At 31.4% G+C, this 23579-nt stretch overlaps 1 protein-coding gene across 1 annotated transcript in view; it reads left to right on the forward strand.

The window, feature by feature from the left end:
- Nucleotides 1-134: 134 nt before the first annotated feature.
- Nucleotides 135-23579, forward strand: part of LOC148616144 (cleavage and polyadenylation specificity factor subunit 1-like) — a 28001-nt gene continuing 4556 nt past the window's right edge. Inside the window, exons 1-31 of the mRNA XM_088582862.1 lie at nucleotides 135-261; nucleotides 3729-3888; nucleotides 5206-5239; nucleotides 7216-7346; nucleotides 7988-8068; nucleotides 8379-8671; nucleotides 9084-9223; nucleotides 9517-9627; nucleotides 10078-10171; nucleotides 10734-10821; nucleotides 11244-11360; nucleotides 11719-11767; nucleotides 12143-12240; nucleotides 13298-13453; nucleotides 13748-13849; nucleotides 14012-14119; nucleotides 14672-14813; nucleotides 15038-15213; nucleotides 15825-15967; nucleotides 16377-16469; nucleotides 17210-17291; nucleotides 17479-17579; nucleotides 17978-18086; nucleotides 18626-18853; nucleotides 19656-19808; nucleotides 20474-20590; nucleotides 21407-21497; nucleotides 21838-21922; nucleotides 22581-22722; nucleotides 22948-23016; nucleotides 23274-23357. Of these exons, the coding sequence (XP_088438988.1) occupies nucleotides 3745-3888; nucleotides 5206-5239; nucleotides 7216-7346; nucleotides 7988-8068; nucleotides 8379-8671; nucleotides 9084-9223; nucleotides 9517-9627; nucleotides 10078-10171; nucleotides 10734-10821; nucleotides 11244-11360; nucleotides 11719-11767; nucleotides 12143-12240; nucleotides 13298-13453; nucleotides 13748-13849; nucleotides 14012-14119; nucleotides 14672-14813; nucleotides 15038-15213; nucleotides 15825-15967; nucleotides 16377-16469; nucleotides 17210-17291; nucleotides 17479-17579; nucleotides 17978-18086; nucleotides 18626-18853; nucleotides 19656-19808; nucleotides 20474-20590; nucleotides 21407-21497; nucleotides 21838-21922; nucleotides 22581-22722; nucleotides 22948-23016; nucleotides 23274-23357 (3561 nt within the window). The 5' untranslated portion in view covers nucleotides 135-261; nucleotides 3729-3744. The remainder of the gene's footprint in view (nucleotides 262-3728; nucleotides 3889-5205; nucleotides 5240-7215; nucleotides 7347-7987; nucleotides 8069-8378; nucleotides 8672-9083; nucleotides 9224-9516; nucleotides 9628-10077; nucleotides 10172-10733; nucleotides 10822-11243; nucleotides 11361-11718; nucleotides 11768-12142; nucleotides 12241-13297; nucleotides 13454-13747; nucleotides 13850-14011; nucleotides 14120-14671; nucleotides 14814-15037; nucleotides 15214-15824; nucleotides 15968-16376; nucleotides 16470-17209; nucleotides 17292-17478; nucleotides 17580-17977; nucleotides 18087-18625; nucleotides 18854-19655; nucleotides 19809-20473; nucleotides 20591-21406; nucleotides 21498-21837; nucleotides 21923-22580; nucleotides 22723-22947; nucleotides 23017-23273; nucleotides 23358-23579) is intronic.

Consider the following 23579-nt stretch of genomic DNA (forward strand, 5'->3'; position numbering starts at 1 on the left):
TTCATTACTTTAAATAGGGATCAAATTAAATTAAATTTTAAAGTATTTGTAATTCTTAGTTTTTAGATATTATATTTTATTTCCGTTTTTGGTTGAAAATTATGTATTTAGTTGTATATTACAAGTGAAAATGCAGATGCGAAACTGATGCTTCAAGAGTAATGGCGGCGTCCATAATTTTTCGGCAAGGAAAAATATTGACTTAATTTTTGTGTTTTAAGGCACTTAATGTTCTTGATATCCTATGTGAACGGTTAAACGGTACGTAACCCAAGATATCCTCATCAAAGATTGTAAGGGGAATAGTCTAATCATCTTCATGACTCGTAAATATTTGTCCTACGCAGGCACTGTTAGCCGATACATTGTCATTGACATTGTACATTAATGTTAGTGCATTTAACATAGTTCATTGTTTTTTTTCCATTGATTTTTGTCCAATTGTGTACAGAAAAGAATGCATGATGACCGTAACAAAAACAGACTATAGTATAGCTGAAATGAACCTTGACAAAACGTCAAAAGCGGACTACACTTAAGCGGACCGTTGAATCAAACCTATATATTTATTTTTCATGTTTGCTCACTCAGCATCCTAGCTAGGACAAAAACGTCCTGCCCCTATCACATCCGCACCTCTCTACCCCTATTAAGTACCCCCTTAGTGCCCTTTTACAATTATCTGAACGTCCTTCTAAGATTACACTCTTCTTAATAAATTACCCCAAACCAATTAAAAAGTATCACCTTCATTAACTACATCCTGTTGTAATTAACCCTCAGCTAAACCTCAGGTAATTGTCGGTGATCAACCATCTGATCATTGACAAGTAGAAAAATGTTTTTTTTTAATTTTCTATATCTTCAACAACACAGGACATTTGAAAAAAATTACGATTGCAATAGTTATAGGAATTAATATTCTATTTAATTAGACATGATTTTGAAATTTAATTGAAGAATTATTGAATATTTGTTACATTTCATGCATCATTTTACCTCATAGTATGTCATAAATGTAAAAAATCACTTGCCCTTAATCGCCAGATTGTCACTTATATCCTGATCATATACACTTCATTCTGTTAAGGAATATTTTTCTTTAAACTTTAAAGGAGATAAACATTGAGAATCAGTACATGTAAATAGTTATTAACTTAATCACTTCTATGTGATACAATGTATTTAACATGTATATATTTTCAAAAAGAACTTGGAAAGGTCTTTAAAAATTTAAATACAGTAAAGGTGTCATGCATACAATGTGTACATGTATTTTAATGCAGTAAAACTTATTCAGTTTGCAAAATATGATGCAACACTGGCCATTCACATATTGTCCCACTTTCATTTTCAAAATTTGGCAGGTATGCAATAAGGATACAAACATACAAGAAAAAACAAATGAAGGAAGATATTTCTGTCTTAATGCAAACATAAATCTTTAAAAAACTATGATCAATATCCCTTTTTGGTTGAAAAAAAAGATGCTACACGTTAAAGTGTGCACTCTTCCCTGTGCCCCTCTATTTTCGAATCTAGCTAGAACACTGTAACTACTTGTACTTGTTTGAACAATGATTTTTTTTTACTAGAATTGCGATTATTTTAATATAAATTATAAAATGAAAATGGCTATTTTAGTGTATGAATGTGTGATTTTCTAGTTACATATTCTTTTTTTATTTATAACTACTGTAACTCATTGGTTCTTGATAATCTGCTCTTCAGATACCAGTCTTATTGACCTTTCAGCCTTTCCGCTGCAAAGCTGGCACCAGGATGTAGAAGGCAGCGCACCTATTTTTACAGATGATTTTATGAAAAATCATCAATAACAAAATAAATTTTTTTCTTTCAGACATCTTTGAGATGTTAATCTGTTTTCGAAGAAATTATCTGCATTACAGTAGCATAAAGTATGATGTCAGGTCATCAAACATAAGTGAGCATGTGCCAATCATTATTAATTATCATGATTGATTGGGCCTGCACATGTTATGATAATCTTTGTTAATTAATCAACTTTAATTGAATTAACAAGCTCCATTAACATAATTGACAGCCAAAAATTATCTTAAATTACTCAAAATTGTGATTGGTGTTGCTCTTTAAAGAATCAAAATATTTTCTTAAGCCCTAATCAGTATGGAAACAAAATATTATATTAAGTGCAACGAAGAAAAAAAATTAGAAAATTGGTTGAAAAGAATTGAAAAATCTTTGATCTTGGTAATTTCATATGAAATGGCAATGTACATTTTTTTTTCGTTAAGTCATGATTTCGTTTTGACTAGATATCAAGGCATTTTGTATTAATTTTGTAGATTTAGTGGTGTGGAAGAAAATTTTTAGAAGAGACCATTTGTTAAGAAAGCATATGATTTTCCTTTAGATGAAGGGGCCATTTCCACCCAGAAAGGGCAAATGGCTCATGACCCCGTACCTTCCCAACCCCTGTAGATTATGGCTTTGATGACTGAAACACCTCCATCAACCTTTTTTTTATTAATGAAGTCTCAAACAACAGTGATATTTGTTGGTATATTACAAAGCAGGGTTTTTTCAATTGGTCAATTGTTCTTGTCCTGAAATGAATGAAGTATCTGCCATAGGACATTAAACCATTATTAATCAAGCAATCCTTTTAAACAGATCAGATTCATAATTTGTACAGGTTCCGGAAATATATCAGCTCACCAAGGATGGTGGAAATATTTTGAGCATAACTTTTAAAATTGTGATATAAACAAATATATATCAAATATTTTTGAATGATGCAAATGACAGCATAAAGTTAAATTCCTAGATGCTACCTTGTATGTTTTGGACAATACATTTGGAACTCTATTTGTTCAGAGGTGGGTTAGGTTCTTAAGCAGCCAGTGGAACAGTGAAGAAAGATGCATTTGTACATATAGACTGTGTACATACATAAATCCAACTTTCACAAACTTTACTGGTATTTGTTTCTTATGAATAATGAGAAAATTAGAAAAAAATACCATCAGAAAAAAGTTATGGTTATGATTACTGAAATTTAATCTTCAATTAAAAAATTATTTGTTAGGTTAAAGGAAATTGTTAACAGTCACTTTTTAAAGTTGTTATTTTTGGGACATGACTTTATTTTTGTTGGTATTATATTAGGGAGCATTGTGGGAAATTAAGATACATGTATCAACCGTTGAGCTCGGACATCTTCCTGGTTATTCCCATCTCTTCATTTCCCCTTCATCAGTCCACCTCCAGGTGGTCTTATGGCGACCCTGCTTTCTCTTTCTCTCTGGAGTCCATCTAAGATATACTCTCGTGATATTGTTTTTGGATTTCCTCAGATCATACTCAATCCACCACCAGTGATATATGTGTAAAAGCGGAAATTTCTTCTAAGTATGGTGTGCATGTTTTGCAGACCAGAATATCTTCATTTTGTGTCTCAAGATCTTTATTAGGCACCCATTATGAAAATGAGAGTGTGCTGATACCTCCTACAGTGTTGGTAAATCACAACTGTTGTATATTCTAATCTTCATGCTCCTACTATACTTATGCTGTAGGACTTCCAAATGCTCTGAAGATTGATGAAGGCATCTCTTGCTTTCCCTAATCTTGTTACAACTATATATTTATAAACATCAAATTCAGATTGTCAAAATCTATTAAAGGAGAATGAAAGGACAAAATTCATCATATTGTTTAATTGCAATATTATCAAAATTTTTCAGGTATTTGTAGGACAGTATGTACTCTGTGTACAAACAAACCCACCAACCCACAGGGATAGAGCACTGTGTTTACTGTAACTTCTTTAACTCATCAGAGAGGAACCTTGTCATTACAGCAGTGAACCAACTTCATGTTTATCGTCTTAATCCAGATATTGAGGTATTTGTATCCTTAAAAATTTTAAAGTGCAAATAGCTTCTCTACAGGTTTTTTGTTGAACTCAAACAATTAAAAGTTTTCAGTGTAACAGTCAGATTGAATATCCTTATACAACATATAATCTTTATAGGAAATTTTAAGAAGTTTTTGAAGAGCAAGATGATACAAAATTTATGTGCCTTAAAGCTAGATAAAGCTTGTCATAAAATATCCTAAGTAACAAAAACTTTCACTCATTTCTAAATTGACTTTTAAATTGTTTTGTTTTTTGTTTGTTTTACTGTTCTATATTCATGATCTGCCTTTTTTATGCCCCTGCGACAAACTGTTGGGGGCATATTAATTTACCCCTGTCCGTCTGTCCATCCGTCCGGATTACACATGATTTGTCCGGCTATCTCCTTATACAGTTTTTGAACTACATATAAAATATTTTACAGGATATTTATACACATGATGAAGGTGTGCAGGGCCAAAGGATTCTGATTTTCATGAAATATTACGGAAATTGGTGACAGTTACACTTTGTCATTTTACTCAGAAATATATGGATCATGGCTTGTCCGGCTATCTCCTCTGAAATATTTACAGGATATTTCTACACATGATGAAGGTGTGCAGGGTCAAAGGATTTTGATTTTTGTGAAATATTACAGAAATTTGTGAAAGTTAGACTTACTTATTTTCGTCAAAAATAGGGCTATATGGCTTGTATGGCTATCTCTTTCTGTAGTTTTTGATCTACATCTAAAACATTTTTTGCAGGATGTTTCTACACATAATGATGGTGTGCAAGGTCATAGGATCTTGATTTTCATGAAATATTACAGAACTGGGTGATAATTAGACTTTGTTATTTTTGTCAGAAATATATCCCAAGCAACAAAGTTAAGGATTTGTTATGGGGGGTATTAACATTTTTTATGTGTCCATTAATGCATCCATAAGTCTTCTTTTTCTCATTGCAACTGGTCTGACACTACCAAACAGAATTTCATGACACTGTGTGGCCAGGATACAATATGTAGATATGCATATATTTAGGACTTTCTGATCCCCAAATTGATCCCCAGACCTTGAGTAACACAAGTCTTGGAAGCATTTCTAGATCTGCAAACTATGTCTTCATACAAAAATAAACATGTTCCTAATTTGGAAAATCTAGCGAGGGGTGGGGGGGGGCATCATTAGTGTCTTACAGACACATTTAATTTACTAAAAAAAATCACTACTAACAAATGAGGCGGGGGCTCCTGTGATAAACGGGGCTTTCTAGTTTATCATTTTAAAAAAAATATGTACAATATATATTTACAGGATGATTCCAGTAAAGGAAGTGATCAAGGTCAAGGTAATATCAACAATGTTATGATTATAATGTATGAACACAATTATGTAAATAGATGGTGAGACTGCACATTAATTACTTATCAATAGTAATTCAAAAGTTCATTTATGATCTATGCTTCTTCCTATGTATAGCAAGTGGTAGAGCAACAAATTTTACAATCTCCTTGATAAAAGAATAAAATTTGGGTTTCTTTTAACCCTTTTTGTTGGGTAGACATTCTGCATTTGATAAATTTGCACGGAATATTATTTTAAACAACATACAGCTAAGACAGTGATAGAGCAGTTTGTTACCCCCTTGAAAAATATGTTGTCACCCTTGGCTAAGCTTTGGAGTGACTATGATTTTTTAGGGATAACGAACTGCTATTTATTTATGATTATACTTCATGTTAGTTAAAAGATTTTGATTGGTTCAATATGTGGGTATTATTCTGCTCTATCAATTGTCTCAGAGGGTGATAGTTTTTTTGTCTATTACCCTCTCGTGATAGGCAAAACTGGGTTTCAGTAAAAATTGGTCCCAGTTCAATCTTAGTCAGTATAAATACATTTGAAGGAATCAATATGCGCAACGTGCATACCAATAACATCGAATAATAAATGAAATTCAGCAGACGTAAATATGGCCATCGTTTGGTGATGTTGAACATATTTAGACATTTATATGTGTGTGTGTGTGATGCCAAATCTATTCTGAATGTGTACCGCAACATTTATAATTATTTTGTCAAATTGAAAAGTGACTGAGGCTGGAACATAGTTGTGTTCTGGATCTTTTTTTTGTTTTTCTTCTTGTAGTTAATTCTGCCTTGTAAATTAAATAACGATACACAAGAATATTAAAAACCAAAAATAAAACATATTAACAAAAAAAAATGCAAAGAAAAGAACAAAACAAAACAAAAAGACATCTTTATATTGACATTTCTGTTTGTAAGCAAGGAAAAAGTCCTTTAAAGATACAATGTACATTGAATAAAGGTCACAAAAAGGGGTGTTGATGTTTACAGTTACAAATGAATGCAAACTTGAAAGAAAATAAAACAATTTTTATTAAAAAAAAATACAAACATACAAAACTTATTGTTAAGGCTTTGAAAAAAGAGTGACGATGGAACTTTCAGGTTTGAAAAAAGAATGACGATGGAACTTTCAGTATTATAAAATAAACAATGTATAGCAAAGAGGGCCATAGAGAGTTTGTTACTCCTTGAAAATACATTGTCACCCTCAGCTACGCCTTGGGGTGACAGCAATTTTTCTCAGGGTAACGAACTGCTTTATCATCCTTTTAGTTTTATATTATTTATATAATTTTGCACTGCAACCTGATTTACAAGTAAAGTACAACATCAATTAAAATAAGTTTAAATCGGCCAGCCTTCAAAGGCTTATGAAGCACTTACAGTTTAAAGATCAAATGTTAAATACAAATAAAGATTGAGGTACTTTAAATGTCTTGTTTAAAAGTATTAAAATGAGCAAGATAATTAAACTAGAGATAGAGTGAGATCTGATGTTTGAACTGTCAGTGATATATTTTGCAATTTTCTTTACATCAACATGAAGCAATGTCTTATGTTTTTTTCTGATTCACTAAATCCATAGAGGCTTAGGTTATAGAGGATCCCTATATTGATCAATTTAGTATCTGTTATATATGATAACTGACTAATCTTGAACTGCTACCTAATATTTACCAAAACCAGTTTAGCTCTTCACAAGATGGTAATAGACCAAAAAACTATCACCCTCTGAGATGTTTGATAGAGCAGAATATTACCCTTGTATTGCACCAATCAAAATTCAGCAAATTGACATTAGGTACAATAATGCCAGTATAATAAACATTAAAAGTTCAGTAATTAGAGCATGAAAAATTATTTGTGTTGGTTTGAGAAAACTGTACTGCTGTGCACTGAAGGAATTTTATTGTATTTAGAACAGATTTAATCACGTTTACTTTCATTTTAGAAACCAGAAGGAAACAAAAGTTGGAATGCTTGGCTACTTTCAGTTTGTTTGGTAACATTATGTCTCTACAATATGTCAAGTTACCTGGTGCTCAGAGGGATGCTTTACTACTCAGCTTCTCTGATGCTAAGGTAATATGTACTTAAGGTCAGATCGAGGATGATTATAACATAATCTTTGTATGATTTTTACTCAGTGGATTAAATTTTTTTTCTGACTAAAATATGAACTCACTGAACATAATTTTCTTACAATTTATTTTCTGTTGACATTTTGTATATAATGTATTTACCTTTATTTTTACAATTATAGTGGATCAGTTTTAATTTTCTGGCATACTACAGTCTATTCATGTGTCATGAAGTCAAACAGAAACTCAAATTGCTTTTTGAGAAAATTTTCAAATATTTGGTAGAAAGTATCTCTTTATTAAAGGAAGTGTGTACTTCTAAGGTTGTGGTTTAATCCACACCAACTAAGTTCTAAATGTATATAATTTGATACTGTATCTGCTCATCCTTTCCATTCATCAGTACTTACACATAGGAGTATATATTCTTCAATGAATAAGATAACCAAATTTTAATTTTTGCTGTCTAGGTAGGAAATAGAACACAAAACCATTGGCAAGTATGGTTCATCAGGACTACCCGTCTATTCCCAGTAATTATCTTAAACTTGTTTGATAAACTTAAATGATTTATTAAGTAGTGAACATTAAACAGTTTTACTTTTATTGGTTACTAACCTTTTTCATTGTTTCATCCATTAGTTATCAGTAGTAGAATATGATCCCGGTACACATGACCTACAGACAACATCTCTTCACTTCTTTGAGGAAGCTGCTTTAAAGGTTTGAATAACAAATAACTACAGATAGATGCTTCTTGTTTACAAAAAATTAAGCATATAAAAACCATATATCAATAATTTAAAAATCTACTTATTGGCATTCTCATCTATGACAAAAGGAAAATTTTAATATTTGGCTGTGATTTTTTTTTTCCGGAAAAACATACATTTGCTTCAATTAGTTAAATGTTTTTTTTTTAAAAAATCATATAATATTCTTTCAGAAAAAAATTATTAATTCATTCAGTTTTGGTGTTCATTGTCCGAGTCTGATCAGCCATAGTCATTAATAAGATTACTCTTACTTGTAGGATGGTTTTGCAGTCACATACAGTATACCAGAAATACGTGTAGACCCTGATGGCCGGTGTGCAGCCATGTTGATATATGGAACACGACTTGTTATTCTTCCTTTTCGTCGTGATGCAGTCATCGAGGATACAGACATCTCAGGAGGAGGGAAATCCCCTATAATGTCTTCTTATATCATTGATCTAAAGAGTTTTGATGAGAAGATATCTAATGTGAAAGATTTCCAGTTTCTACATGGTTATTATGAACCAACAGTTTTTATGTTGTATGAACCATTACAGACATGGGCAGGGTATGTCTCAATATAAATGTATATAGTTGTGAAATTAGTGTACTTATAGCAATCCAATCCATTCTTTGTATTTAGAATTTTTTGAAAATAAAGAGTTTTTGGCAAATTATTTGTGAAATGTGCAAATTTGTGTACTTTTTCACCATAGCAATTAGTTGGCTATTTAATATGTAGCCTACAACACATTTCCAGGTTAATAGTACCTTTTTGTACTGCCTTCTTGTGATATTTTTAGATTGAACTGTAACCTCCTCCTAAAAGTACTTGTATTGAAAACTCAGTTTTTTTTTTTTCAAAAATCACTCACTACTTTTCTAAATATACAGATTACATGTGACTTTTAATTATTTATTGTCTTATGTGTTCATTTCTTTCTGTCTGTGTACTTTTGAATGACTTGATTTACTTCCAGTCGTACAGCAGTAAGGGCAGACACATGCTGTATAGCAGCTATATCCCTGAACATACAGGAACGAGTTCATCCCGTAATCTGGTCCCTTAACAATCTACCATTCGATTGTTGTAAAGTAATGGCTGTACCTAAACCAATAAGTAAGCTTATTTGATTTTTGTTTTGGTATAATGAAATTTATAGAAGAAAGAAAAATTGTGAGATAAATATATGTATGTTTTGAAAACTGAGAGGAACATAAAAAAAAAACTTAATGAATAAAGCTTTTTACATTCACACCTATTATTTTGTTATTCAATTATGCTTCTGTGTGTTTATGCTCTTTATACTTTCTGTTGTCACTAGTTGACAATTCAATCCAACTTCACATCTTATCAAACAATTAATGTTGTTGCTGGTACTGCCCTTGATGATGTAAATGACTTTTTTCCAGGTGGTGTATTAGTACTAGCAGTAAATTCGCTTCTGTACCTGAATCAGAGTGTACCACCCTATGGTGTGGCCCTCAATAGTATAGCTACAGCTAGCTCTCTGTTTCCTCTAAGTAAGTATCTCAATAATTAAGCAGCATTTTAGGAATACTATCTAGTGATTATTGACAGATGTACAGGGACTCTTGAATATTTTTTTTTATTTAAGTGAATTTGCACTGCTGATAATGTTTTATGCATTACATCATTGGTTAGTTCATGATTTTAGTTCACAAAAGAAAATGAAGAAAAGATAGTATACATAGCAGTTAGTTCAATTTATAACTTTTCTTGATAATTCAATATCTACTTAAATTTTCTGAATATATTTTGCTATTATAGTTGAAATGTATACAAAGAAAAAACACAATGCTTTTTATACATTTTCTGCAGGTTTAAAACACTTATGGAAAAAAGTTTAAATCTTTCTGCCTTGAGTTTATTGTTTTGTTTAGACTATTGGGTATTTAAATTGTACTTTTAGATTTTAATGAAATATGATTGTTTTCATTCATTAATTACAGGGGCCCAGGAAGGGATACGAATAGCCCTAGATTGTGCCCAGGCAGCATTTATGACAAATGACAGGCTGGTACTGTCACTAAAAGGAGGAGAACTGTGAGTATTTAATTAACTTGTCATAACATATAATAATAACCTTTAAATGTATATATGTTTTAAAGCAGTCTAATTAAAACTATACCTATCAATTGTTCCATTCAGTCACTGCATATAGGAAAATCAAAAATTAGAATGGAGTGTTGTTAGATCCTGCATGTAGTGACTGAATAGAACTATTGATAGGTCTAATTTTAATCAGATTGGTTATATAGCAAACATTTTTTTCAACATCTCATTTGCCTTTATAGCTCACTGATTAAAAAGGTTCAAGTAATCTATGGCATACATTTGTCTTGAAAATTGTCTCCTCTACAACCACAGAATTAATTGCAATCATAAGAATCAGGTGCAGTTCTTTATCATTTGTGGCCTTCAGTTTAATTTTCAAACAAAGAAAAAAAGGCAAATTTCTATAAATTTATATATAAGAGACTAAATTTTCAATGAGTCAAATTATTGCCAAATTATAAGTTAATTTAATTATTTACACTTTTATTCCTCAGAGATTTTGATAGATTTAAACAGTTTTTTTGTATGTATATTTTTCTATACTTACCAGATATGTATTAACATTGGTTGTTGATGGGATGAGAAGTGTTAGAAGTTTTCATTTTGACAAATCAGCTGCCAGTGTACTGACTACATGTGTATGTATTAATGACATATTATAGCAGAGTGCAGGAAAAAATTCTTCTTTGTGAAAAAATTTAAAAAGTATTTTTAATGTGTGAAGAATGTATTTATGGAAACAATGTTTGTTCTCTGTAGGACAGTGGTGCAAATTTAAATATTACATGTTTTATGATAATAAAATATCATCAGTTGTTTAATAAAAAGACTAAATGAAAACTTTTATCCCTGCATCTTAGAACATAAATACATGTTAAGTATGATTCATAACCTGTTTCTTAAAGGGAGATTACCTGTTACATATCACTCCTTTTAAACAGGATTTTGAGAACAAGAAGTCCAACCACTATTTAATAAGAAAAAAAATTGGTCTGTACAGGAAAATGAATGTATATTGATTTGTAATATAAATGTGTATATGTTTTGATTTGTGTTTTAGATGTGTGTATGTGAAGAAGGTTACCTGTTTCTAGGCTCCAGACTTGGGAATTCTCTTTTGTTAAAGTACACAGAGAAAGCTCAGGATCAGGTGGAACTTAAAGATGAACCTAAAAAGGTATTGTATATAGAAATAAAACATTGACAGCAAAACTTGCTATTATAGTGGTATAATAGAATAAAATAATAACTGGAATTCAAATACTTCCAAGGTTTAAACCAAGAAATTCTGTAAAAAAAGAAATTAATGAACATTTCTTGGTTAAATTTGATCTGGTTAATGTGAAAGTTTTTTCCTGTAAGGTACCTAGTGTTAATTGCTTTTGGTTTGATATTTTAATTTATAGGACAAATTAAGTCAGCTAAATTTGATAAAGTAGAGAACTCTTTGTAGTAATTTGACAGACTTCTTCTGAAGTCAATTTTGAAATTGTGCGCTTTTAAACATGATGTTTTTTCTTATTTTACTTTATCAGGAAGAACCTCCAGTCAAGAGAAAGAAAGTAACAGAATCTACAGAAATAGGTAAAGATGTGATGAAGTTGATACAGAATAGTGGTTTTTATAAAATATTCTTTAAACTCATTCTGTACTGGACTTGACCTTCATTGCGAGAAATAAGAGCTGCTTACCATTCTAGAACAATGAGATCACCCCAAGTTTTTAGACATTTATCTGTGGAAATTGATTTATCAATTTATCATTGATAATTACTTTTTTTTGTCTTTTGAGCTTAGTGTGTTGTCTTCTTGGTGTACCCAGTGGTTTCTTTTCCTAATTAATTAATTAATTAATTTGCACCTATGGTATTACCTTTTCCTCCTTAAAAAATTTTTTTAGATAAAAGTCAATTTATATAACTCTAGATATTTGCTGTTTTTAAAATATTTTATTTTATAGCGTCAGATGTATCACAGATAGAAAACTTGTATGAATTAGAAGTATATGGTAGTGCTGAGAATCCAAAAGGGACTACCATAGCAAGCTACTCATTTGAGGTATACCTTCAGCAGTATCTAAATCCCTGAGGCGACAAAAGTTAAAAAATACTTAAGTCTGAGAATATTCTGAGTAGTGTCCTACATAACTACCACAGAACACCTGAGTGATCTTTTAGACACTGACTTTTAGGTTTGAATATCTGTCAATTATGATGACCTTAACCCCTAAGCTTGCCATCTACCAGTGTTAGGGTAGCTTGTACTCTATAAACAAGTGATTTACTTGTTTCTGATTGGATAACACTGTTCATTTTATTTCAATATTCATTGACCAAGCCTATTTTTTGTTTCAATTACTTAATTGTAATGTATGTTGAAACTTCTTTTAAAAAAAGATTCATTGTTAAACTGAGATCCTTTCTAACTGAAATAATTTTTAGAGCTGAAAGTAATGATAAAATTCATTACACTTTTGGAAAATGACCATGTTTTTGACTTGCGATTTTAGTTCTAAGGACCTTCTTAATATAAAACAGTTTTAAGAAAATGTTTGTTAAATGTTTCTAATTTATTTTTAATTTTCTTTGGTTTACAGTGACAGTGTATATAAGATGCCACAAAATATTAACTTGAAAGTGTACCACTACAGAAAATTTAATAATGATTTAAATGGGCTCAGTAAGTTGTATTTACTTGACCTGTAGAGATTAAGGTCATCAGAATTGACAGCTATTTGAACTTAAAAGACAGTGTCCAAAAGATCACTCAGGTGTTCACTGGTAGTTAAGTAGGACACAATCGTATAATGTAAGGCAGACCTAGAGAGCTACTGTTACTATTGTTTGTGGGGTCGTGGGTAGGTCAAACCATGAAATTTGGTTCCCAGGAATGGTAGGTTCCCATTGATGTGTATATTGAAAATTTCTAAATCATGAATTCAAGAATCTACAAAATTGTGTTTCTTTCCCGATCCACAAAAATTGGTATCCACAAAATAAAGTACTTTCGTAGTATTTAAACTACTCACTAGCATACTTTAATTAGTATTCAAATTGGAACTGGTCTATTTCAACTAGCTGTAAAATGCCAATTAATCATTGTGATAATATTGTAGGTGTGTGATAACATATGGAACATAGCACCATGTGCCAATATTGTAATGGGAGAACCTGCCTTTCTCTCTGAAGAATTTAGTGGTACTGACAATCCAGATGTAGAACTTGTTACAACTTCAGGTTACAGTAAAAATGGAGCCCTTTCTGTTTTACAGGTAAAAATGTAACATTGTTAGGAGTATGATAAGCATCATGAAATTTTCAACTAAATATATTTTGAGCTCACCATGACAAATGGTCAGACTGGGATATTTCAGAAAAGTTACTTTAGTTGTTCAGTCAGCAAAACAAAAGGAACCATGGTTTCCAGATGAGTAATTCAGGGTCCTTGGAGCCTCTTAAATTCATTTCTGACCTCATTTATGTAAAATGACCCAATAAATTAAATATGTATAAGTATACTCCAAAGAATTACATTTATTTAACATTTGAATTGTTTTATCTTGTAGAGAACAGTTCGTCCACAGATTGTTACAACATTTGAACTTCCTGGTTGTGTAGACATGTGGACTGTCAAAGGAGAATTACCTGAGGAGGAGGGGATATCCAAGGTAAGATAGAAGGAGAATCAAAGTATCAAGATATTTAGTCAATACACACATTTGAGTTAACATTTTTTCTATGAAGATGGAGTAGAAACATTTTTGAACCATGATAGTACAAATGGTAGGATTTGGTATTATTGATTCAGAGCACACATATTATTATTTTAGACAAACTCAGAAGGTGATGGGACAAACACATCAACAGACCAGGATGAAAATGGCAGTGTGAAAGATGGACATGCCTTTCTTATCCTTAGTAGAGAGGATTCTAGTATGGTAAATAGCTCTTATGTTTAACCTGATTATAGTGAAGACTTTACTCTATAAGTATACAAGTTGTGGACACTTCAATCAGACTAAATAAACTATACGTATTATAATTTCACGAGTGGCAAAGTTTGTAAGTTGAAATATAGTTTATTTACTCAAAACAAAATGGATTGGACAAAAGTAAATCATACTTATTTAGTCCTTTCTTAAATACAATATATACATATAGAATAAGAGATCATGCTTTAACAATATATGGACTATACATTACTGTTATGAGTATTACTAAAAGTCAGCTGGAGAGAAAAACAGTTTGGGGAAGGGGGTGTGGTGGTGACAATCTATAACACAGCAAAAACACAAAAAAAATATCAGTTGGTTACAAGCTTCAGCATATAGAAATAATAGCCTCTCCAAACTTACTATTAAGATTTGTAATGCAAAATTATTTTCACATTCCAAAATGTTATATAATACACAATCACATAATTAATTGGTTCAGTTGCTTATGGTGCACACAATTTTAAGTAATACATTTAGCAACATTAAATTATTCAGGTGTTACAAACAGGACAGGAGATTATGGAATTGGACCATAGTGGATTCAGTACACAGACAGCCACTATATATGCTGGCAATATTGGTGATAATAGATATATAATACAGGTGTCTCCATCTGGTGTCAGGTTACTAGAGGGAGGTAAGTGAAGTTTCTGTAGAATATACTAAGTCCAAATGCAAGGTCTTGGGATAAAACGCTCAAATTTATAATATGATAATGGTGTACTGTAATTTTGAATGGTGATTTTTTTTTACTATTTAATTTACATTATTTGGATTTTTGCAAAATCAGAAAAATCCTAGTTATTTATAAAGATATTTCAGTTAAATCATTCTGCATGTTTTGATTTGGTATTTTTTCAGTGAAACAATTACAGTATCTGACTGTGGAACAGACATCTACTATCTGTCACTGTAGTGTATCAGATCCATATGCCTTATTAATGACAGAAGCAGGACAATTATTTCTACTGACTCTTAAACAAGATGCTGTCAGTGGTAATACCAGACTCTCAATGACAAAACCTCTACTTCCACAGGTATAACATGATTCCTCACTTTCTGTATTTTATTTGCGTTTTATTTGTATTGAGTTCCCTTGTGGTTATAAAAAATGTGGTTATTGTTCACTTATTATTCTTATTTACACTTAAATGAACCCCTTCATATATTATTTATTTATGACACAGTTCAGGTTGATTTCTTGCTGAGCCCTCCATATATTATTTATTTATGACACAGTTCATGTTAATTTCTTGCTGAGCCCTGTCATATATTATTTATTTATGCCAGAGTTCAGGTTGATTTCTTGCTGAGCCCCTTCATGTATTATTTATTTATGACACAGTTCAGGTTGATTTATTGGTTCTTATGCCATTTTTTCTGAAAAAAAATTATTGCCTACAAATTGTGAAAAAGAGGGAGGGAGGGATGAACACATGTTGTATATCCAGAACAAAATATGAGGGATCCTCATGTTTAATTTATTCTTAAATTAACATTAACATTTAAAATATTTAATTATATTATTAGAATAATTGTTTAGGTATATGCAACAAAGAGACGATTCTTGATATAGAATTGTGAATGTCAATTGCTTGTTTCGTTTTGAAAAAAAAAAATCTTATACTTTTCTCTTAATATTTTCCAGCATTCTAAAATACTAACAGTGTGTTCTTACAAGGACTTGAGTGGATTATTTAGGACCAAACCTATAAGTGATGAAGCTCCAGCTCCTGTGGATTCTAGACCATCCAGAAGTTCTCTGGAAAAAGTCTTCAATATGGAATCTAGGTATTTAAAAATAGTTACAATTACTTTCACCACTCACAAAAATTTTAGCATTAGTATCCTTGAATATGTTTTTCTTGCTGTTGTTGTTGTTTGTTTGTTTGTTCAGTTTTTTTTTCAAAAAAGTTTTAATTTTTTAATTCTCTGGTCATAAAATATACACAAAATAAGCAAAATATTTGACTGTAAAAATAATAAAAAATAGCTTCAAGAGAATATGAAAATATCAAGAGTTGTTTTGTCAATCATCTCTAAGCATATTTGTAAATCTAATTAACGTAGAGAAAATAGAATTGTTTCTTATTGCTTTTAAAGTTTTTGTCTTGATAACTTGTTACACTCTCGAAACTAGCTTGTGCTTACCAACTTCATATGGTGAATGGATAACATGATTAATTATTTCATCAATTAGCAATGTTGACGATGAGGACGAATTGTTATATGGTGATACAGATACCTCTGTGTTTTCTACGTCTATGGATACATCACTGACTGAACAGTCTAGGTAAGTGGAGGGGTCTAGGTGGGGGAATACAGACTTTTGTTATGTGGTGATACAGATACCTCTGTGTTTTCTACATCTATGGATACATTACTAACTGAACAGTCTAGGTAAGTGGAGGGGTCTAGGTGGGGGAATACAGACATCTCAGTATTTTAAACTTAATCAGGAACAACATAGTTTATAATTTCTAGGTACATGCTTAACTAGGATTGAGGAAAAGTTTGAATTTTTGAAATTGCGTTTCATATTGTGATGCAAGTGGAGAGGGGTAAATAGTGATAAGGCTGTCCGCCTGCCTCCATTGGTACTTCCTTCCTTTTGTTACACATCGTGGACCCATCTCTTATCCGTTACTCCTCATGTACCATTGAATGGAATTGAATGAAACTTTCACAAAATCGTTATCTTATATTCCCCATTGTGCACTTTCTATGTTTAGATTTTGATCAAAATCAGTATTGAGGTCAAAATGTGCATGTTATTTCAAATGGAGGAATGGGGGTTTCATGTTAGTGCTCACAGTTTTTAGTTTTGAATTAAAAACACTATTTACTCTTGACCTTTCCAAGAAAGAATGTGACAAATTTAATTTATTTTTAGCACTCATGTAAGAATTGTTATTTTTTGTTAACTTATTAAGTATCTCAAAACTGAAAAAAGTAAGAAGACTATGGCAAGTTACTTAATTTCATTTAAAGTACTGATGAATGTTTAATAATAATTTGATACTCATGTTTTAGTCCGTCCAAATCAAACAGATTACAGACAGATGTAAAACCAACTTACTGGGCTCTAGTCTGCAGAGAAAATGGAGTTCTAGAGGTATATATTGATACAAGAAGATTTATTTCTATTGCATACAGTTTTAATTGGGAGCTTATCTTCATGGATTTTGTAAAATGTAAGCAAGATATTGTTTACTTAAATTTCAAAATATGTTGCATGCATTTTTTAAGATGGAATATTTTATTACTGCACCTTACAGTAAATGTCTTTCTTTATACAATAGATTTACAGTATGCCTGACTTCAAACTATCATACTATGTGAAGAACTTTCCCATGGGACAGAAGATTTTAGTAGACAGTGTCCAAGTCAAGGATAAATTGAGGTAGGTTAAAGGTCAAACAGTTATCATAAAACAATACAAACTTAAGGGTCAAATTGTAGTTAGCAACTTTATACCCGAATTGATGCAAGATAAAACTGAGCATTTACTGAAAGTGAATATTCGGTGTTGAATTCAATTCACATTAGAACAGGTCAGACCAGCTTTTCTCTGTGAAAATGTTAAGGAGATCTTTGTTTAATGACTGAAAAAAAACCCAAAATTTCATTAACATCTTTTTCCTTCAGAGATACATGTAAAAGTAGTTTCATATATAAGCTTAATTGTGTACAATGTAGACAATCCTTTTAAGTTGTATTACGTATGAATATGTTTTAATTGTGAATATACGTGTTTCTTTATAAATTACTTAATTTGAAACAACTCTTTATGCTTTGAAGCACCTCATCAATACCTGAAAGAGGAGAGAAAGTGGTTGGAGAGATGCCAATATTGAAGGAGATTCTAATGGTAGGAATGGGATATAGGCACTCAAGGCCTCATCTTATGGTAAATATATATCCTCATTACTACGGGAGTTTAAGAATGAATTTTTAAAAAAAGGTATTGAGAGTTTAACATGATAAAATTGATGTACAAATGTTTGGTGTGGTGTTATGAGTTTCTGGGATGTAGTTCTTCTCATAATCAAAATATTACAAACCCAGATAAGTAAAAATGATGATATACTAAAACTTGGGAATCCAATTACATCAGTATAATTCCAATACAGATACAAATCAATACAAAATCACTTCTGTACACACAAAAACACATCATCTACGGCAATCACAAAGTATTCGTCTTTTTAGATTGTTATCAGTTTTTTTCTCTCATTTCTTGGGCAAATTTTAATGTCACTATCTATCAATCTTTGGGAAATGTATGAACCTCATTTAGTGAAGGTTAACATTATGAAAAACAGAATCAAAGCACACGACTTTCCTAATTTCTATACAAATACCTTAATTTTTTAGATTATTTCTTGTTTAAGCTACCAGTACACAGCTTCATTTGTTCATCAGTAGAATTATTCATATTATTTATAGGCCAGAGTAGAAGATGATTTCTACATATATGAAGCCTTCCCATACTACCAAGCATCCATAGACAACCACATTAAACTAAGGTTCAAGAAAATTCAGCATAATCTAATTATGAAGGAGAGAAAATCTCGGAAGAAACGAATTGAAGATGAGGGTTTACCTGATGAGACCATTAGACAACAGAGAGTTGCCAGACTTAGATACTTTGAAGACGTAGCTGGATACAGTGGGGTGAGATTGCTTAAAGTTATAAATGTTTAAACTGTTTGTTATGGTCTTGGTTTGTAAACACAATCAACTTTGACAGGGGAATGCTTATATATCATGTTTGAGAACATAAGCTGCAATAAATTAAATACCACAGCAAAAACATGTTTACCACCAAATAGAGCAAAAAAAACATTAATGATACCTTACAGAGTGAGATACAATCCAGTAAGTTGTAGAGAAGTAATGATAGGATGGGTTATTTGCAGGGGGACATTTTACCATGCTTGATAAATCTCTTCACAGTTTTGCACAATTGAGTGGCTCTTTCTAAAATAAACCTTAATCATGTTTTATTCCCTCACAACAAAAGGGTGGTATATTGGAAGCACCTTGTCTATCCATCCATCATTCTGTCTGTCTGAATTTTATAATAATTATCTCTGCTCCCGATGGATTGATTGATTTCAAATTTGGTGTGTGGCTTTATATAGATTGTGCATATGTTGTAAGTGATTTGGCTTGCTGTTTGATATCTACTTCCTGTATTGTGAGACTTCGCCATTTTTCACTATATGGAATGATAGAGAAAATTTTTGTCACAAAAATCTCTTCTCATAATGGATGGAATGGTTCCTAATTAGGTGTGTTGCTTGATATATGAGAGGCATACACTGTAAGCAATTTTGGATGCTGTCTGATATAAACTTCCTGTATGAGTGGGGATGTCTCTAGCATGACAACTGGTCAACTTAATGTGGTACATTGTTACAGTGATATCAAATGTCTATGAAATCATGTATAAAATTGTGTGTATCAATTACAGGTGTTTGTATGTGGTGCCTACCCTCACTGGATCTTCATGACAACCCGAGGAAGCCTTAGAATTCATCCCATGCTCATTGATGGTGCTATTACATGTTTCTCTCCATTCCATAATGTCAACTGTCCTAAAGGTTTCCTTTACTTCAACAAACAGGTGAGTTTTACATAATTTATGAACAAATCTGATGGTATTAAAACTTGTCAAATATGGTTTTATATGGTTGTCAATTCTAAAAGATTTCTTAGTTAATACTGTGTTGTACTCATTCAAAATTCTCATTTCTTTAGATCAAAGTTTTACTTCATTTTTTGCCTTTCTTGCTTTAGGTTTCTGAATTATGTATCCCCATCCATCTATCATTCAATCAACATGTTTTTGTAGATTTAAAGTCTTTATTTGGTATCTTCAGAAACTTAAATAGTTACAGAGTTCTTGGTGTACATGTATTAAGAATTGATTTATTGATTGATTATATCAAACTTATCGTTTGTTGAACTGTTTTGTGTACACATAAACTTTGATGCTTTCAATCTGGAATTTCATACATTATTGCATTAAAAAAATTAATGGAGTTGCCACTCTAGGGAACAAATTAATTTTATTTTGTGAGCACATAGGGTGCTTTCCATTATATGGATCATTCCACTTGATCCACTGATTCATGTCTCATTATTGGTATGTACCCAGTGGTTTGTCTCAGTCAATTGACCAGATGAACTTAGAATTAGAGAAAGTTGGTTCATAGGGGTTAACGGAAAGCAAGCTTAGTTTCGCATGACATTAGTTTTAGATTCTGCTATGTTACTATATATTGACAGGGTGAATTAAGAATAGCAGTATTACCAACCCACCTGACCTATGATGCCCCTTGGGCTGTTAGGAAGATCCCCCTCAGATGTACACCTCATTTTGTAGCTTATCATCCAGATAGCAAGGTATGAGTTTCACTGTACTGTTGATAATCTAAAAAAGGTATGGCTGTATGTTATGCTGACAAATAGTAAAAAAAACTAAGTTTGATGGGAAAATGTTTTAGTTATATATTTTAACAGTTTAAGGAATACAAATATTAATTTATAGGTATGTGTTCTTTTAAAAATGTATGCATTTTATATTTGACTTTTTTTTTAGAAGAAAAAACATTTGGAGCATTGTTTTATACAATTTTAATGGTCCATGAAAACCTCAAAAAATTGTTATTTAAGAAATAAAGCACGGAAACTCCATTTTATCATTGTTTTACCACGAGCTGGCCATTTATGTCGCATTAATGGAGTGTCCGTGATTTATTTCGATTCTAATAGGACAAGTTTCTTCATCTTTTTAAATAGACGTAGCCTATGTGTTGCACATAATGTTGGTCATGGGTTTATCACTTTTTTACCATGGCTGTGGTCTAAAGAGCTTTGAAACATGTCATATAAGAAACACCAATTAACATACTTAATGTAACATACGTGTAACTTACATTTATTTAACATGACATGGTTGGCATATAGATTAAATGGCCATAGACTTTGGCATTATATTGGCCATTGGTATAATACCTTCTATAATGGTCAAGTAGTTTAGTTCACCCTATATCACACCTGTTGACCTATATCGCATACCTTATATTGCACCCCTTCAGACTATACTTTAAGTATGGGTAAAATATATACAGCATGTGATTACAGATTTTGACATGTAATATTCAGTATATATAACACTGAGTTTAGAATGTTAAAATATATTATTGTATCCTCCTATAGACATATGCTGTGGTAACAAGTACTCCAGAAAACTGTAACAAGCTACCTAAAACAACATCAGAAGAAAGAGATTGGGATGTATTAGAAAAGGGTAAGAACAGATTCACACAGAAACTAGCTTACATAAGTATTTGTCAGATTAGATTAAAATGTGCATTTATGGAACTGGCCTTAGAACAATGGATTGGAGCCTGTTGGATGGTAGAAGGTGCACATGTGTGTTATACTCCTTTATTTAAAGTCTCAAAAAAGAACCTTGTATAAAAGTATATTTTTCTGATTGCCCAGAGTTAAGTTTGATTTGTTAAAGGAAATAAAGAAGTAAAATATTTTTAACTTCTTTTTTACAAAATTGGTTTATTTTTCAATGAAAAAAAATCACCTAACAAGCAATCATTATGAATTAACTGCCATTCTTTATGTTGTTTTAGATGAGAGATTTATTTATCCACAGTTGAATACCTACATATTACAATTATATAGTCCTACGTCATGGGAAGTTGTACCAAACACAAGGTAAATTGTAACCTTTTTACCATTATTTCCTGCATTTCTACATCTATAATCCAGTGTGGAAGCAATTAATTTTTTCCATGATTGATTTGACTCAACAGGATGAAACTGTATTAAGTTCACGTAACTTTTTATCATGGAAAAGATTTTGTTCCTCAATATGCTTCCTTAAACACTTTCCCCAAATGTTATTAGGGAAACATTGATCGTAATAACTCACCCAACTGGCCATTGGGTATATACTGTTTCTCAAGAACAACCCGTTATACCATTTATCTGTCACTCTCATAAACCTTTTATAGTACTACTTAAGTCTGAGAATATATGACATTATAAAATTCCAAGTCCATTTAAGTTTAGAATACTCTCAGAGTTAAGTATGATTTAAGCTATACGTTGCCAAGGCCTTATTAAGGGATAGTGAAGAAAGAGTCGTTCTACCAAATCTCTTGATTAAACTTTAATACTATCTGATTACCTTTTGATTTACATTTATTTTCCATGAGTTATGCCCCTTTTCCACTTCAAAGAAAAATAGGAATTGTAGGTATCTGTGAACATCTGGTTAACTTCAGCTAGTTTTTATTTCAGGATTATTCAAATTGACAACCACTAAATTTATATTTATATGATTTCAACTTGATATATTGCTTTATTTTAGTGTGATGTTACAAGAATGGGAAGTGTGTACTACTATGAAGAATGTCCTGCTGAAAACAGAAGAAAATGTTCATGGTTTTAAATCATTCCTTGTTATGGGCACTAATGTATCATTAGGGGAGGAAAATATCTCTAGAGGCAGGGTAGGTATCCATAGTAATATCTTGTTATAGAAAACATATCTGGTGGATATGAAAATATCTCCAAGTTAAGGATCTGATTGATATGGGTAGTCAGTAACAATTTGGGTCTAGATTTTATAGAAAATCGAAGCTATCATTTGACTTATTTTGACATTAAAGTTTCATGATTTAATTGATATTGAGATTTCTAGATGATTAGTGTTATATGTTTTTGATATATTTTAGATTATCATCTTGGATGTAATAGAAGTAGTTCCAGAACCTGGAATGCCTCTCACTAAACATAAAATTAAGGTAATTTTTTGTCATTTTTTAAAACAAGGTGCAGACCTCTTAATGCACTAAGTCTGATTTCCTAATCAGAGAGTTATAAATATGTTAATTTGCATATGCAATGTGTGAGTTTATCCGAAAAAAAAATTGTTTAAAAATTACCTTTCCCTTGATTTTTCTTCATTAGCATATATTTGCTAGGATTTTCATCCCCACTTCTAAATAAGTTGAATCTTTTAAATATTTAACTTTATAGTTGTAATATTTAATCATTAAAGGTTCTGTATGATAAAGAACAGAAGGGACCAGTTACTGCACTAGCTCAAATCCAAGGATTTTTACTTACGGCTATTGGACAGAAGGTAACTTGATAAAAAAGGAGTTTGTTGTGTTTCATCATATCCGTTTTTTATGTTTATACTAATTCTCCCTCCTTTTTTATTCAGTGTTCAATGTTTGACATGATAGAATATTTTTGTTTCCATTCTCTCAATGGTATTCAAAATCATTTTGTGGATATTTGTCAGAAGATGAATTATCAGATATTTGGTCATGAATTGCAACAGGAAGCATCAGATCTGTTT

The sequence above is a fragment of the Perna viridis genome, chromosome 5 (genome assembly GCF_037379345.1).
Source record: "Perna viridis isolate PV_CMFRI_1.1 ecotype Kerala chromosome 5, ASM3737934v1, whole genome shotgun sequence".
NCBI classification, from domain to species: domain Eukaryota; kingdom Metazoa; phylum Mollusca; class Bivalvia; order Mytilida; family Mytilidae; genus Perna; species Perna viridis.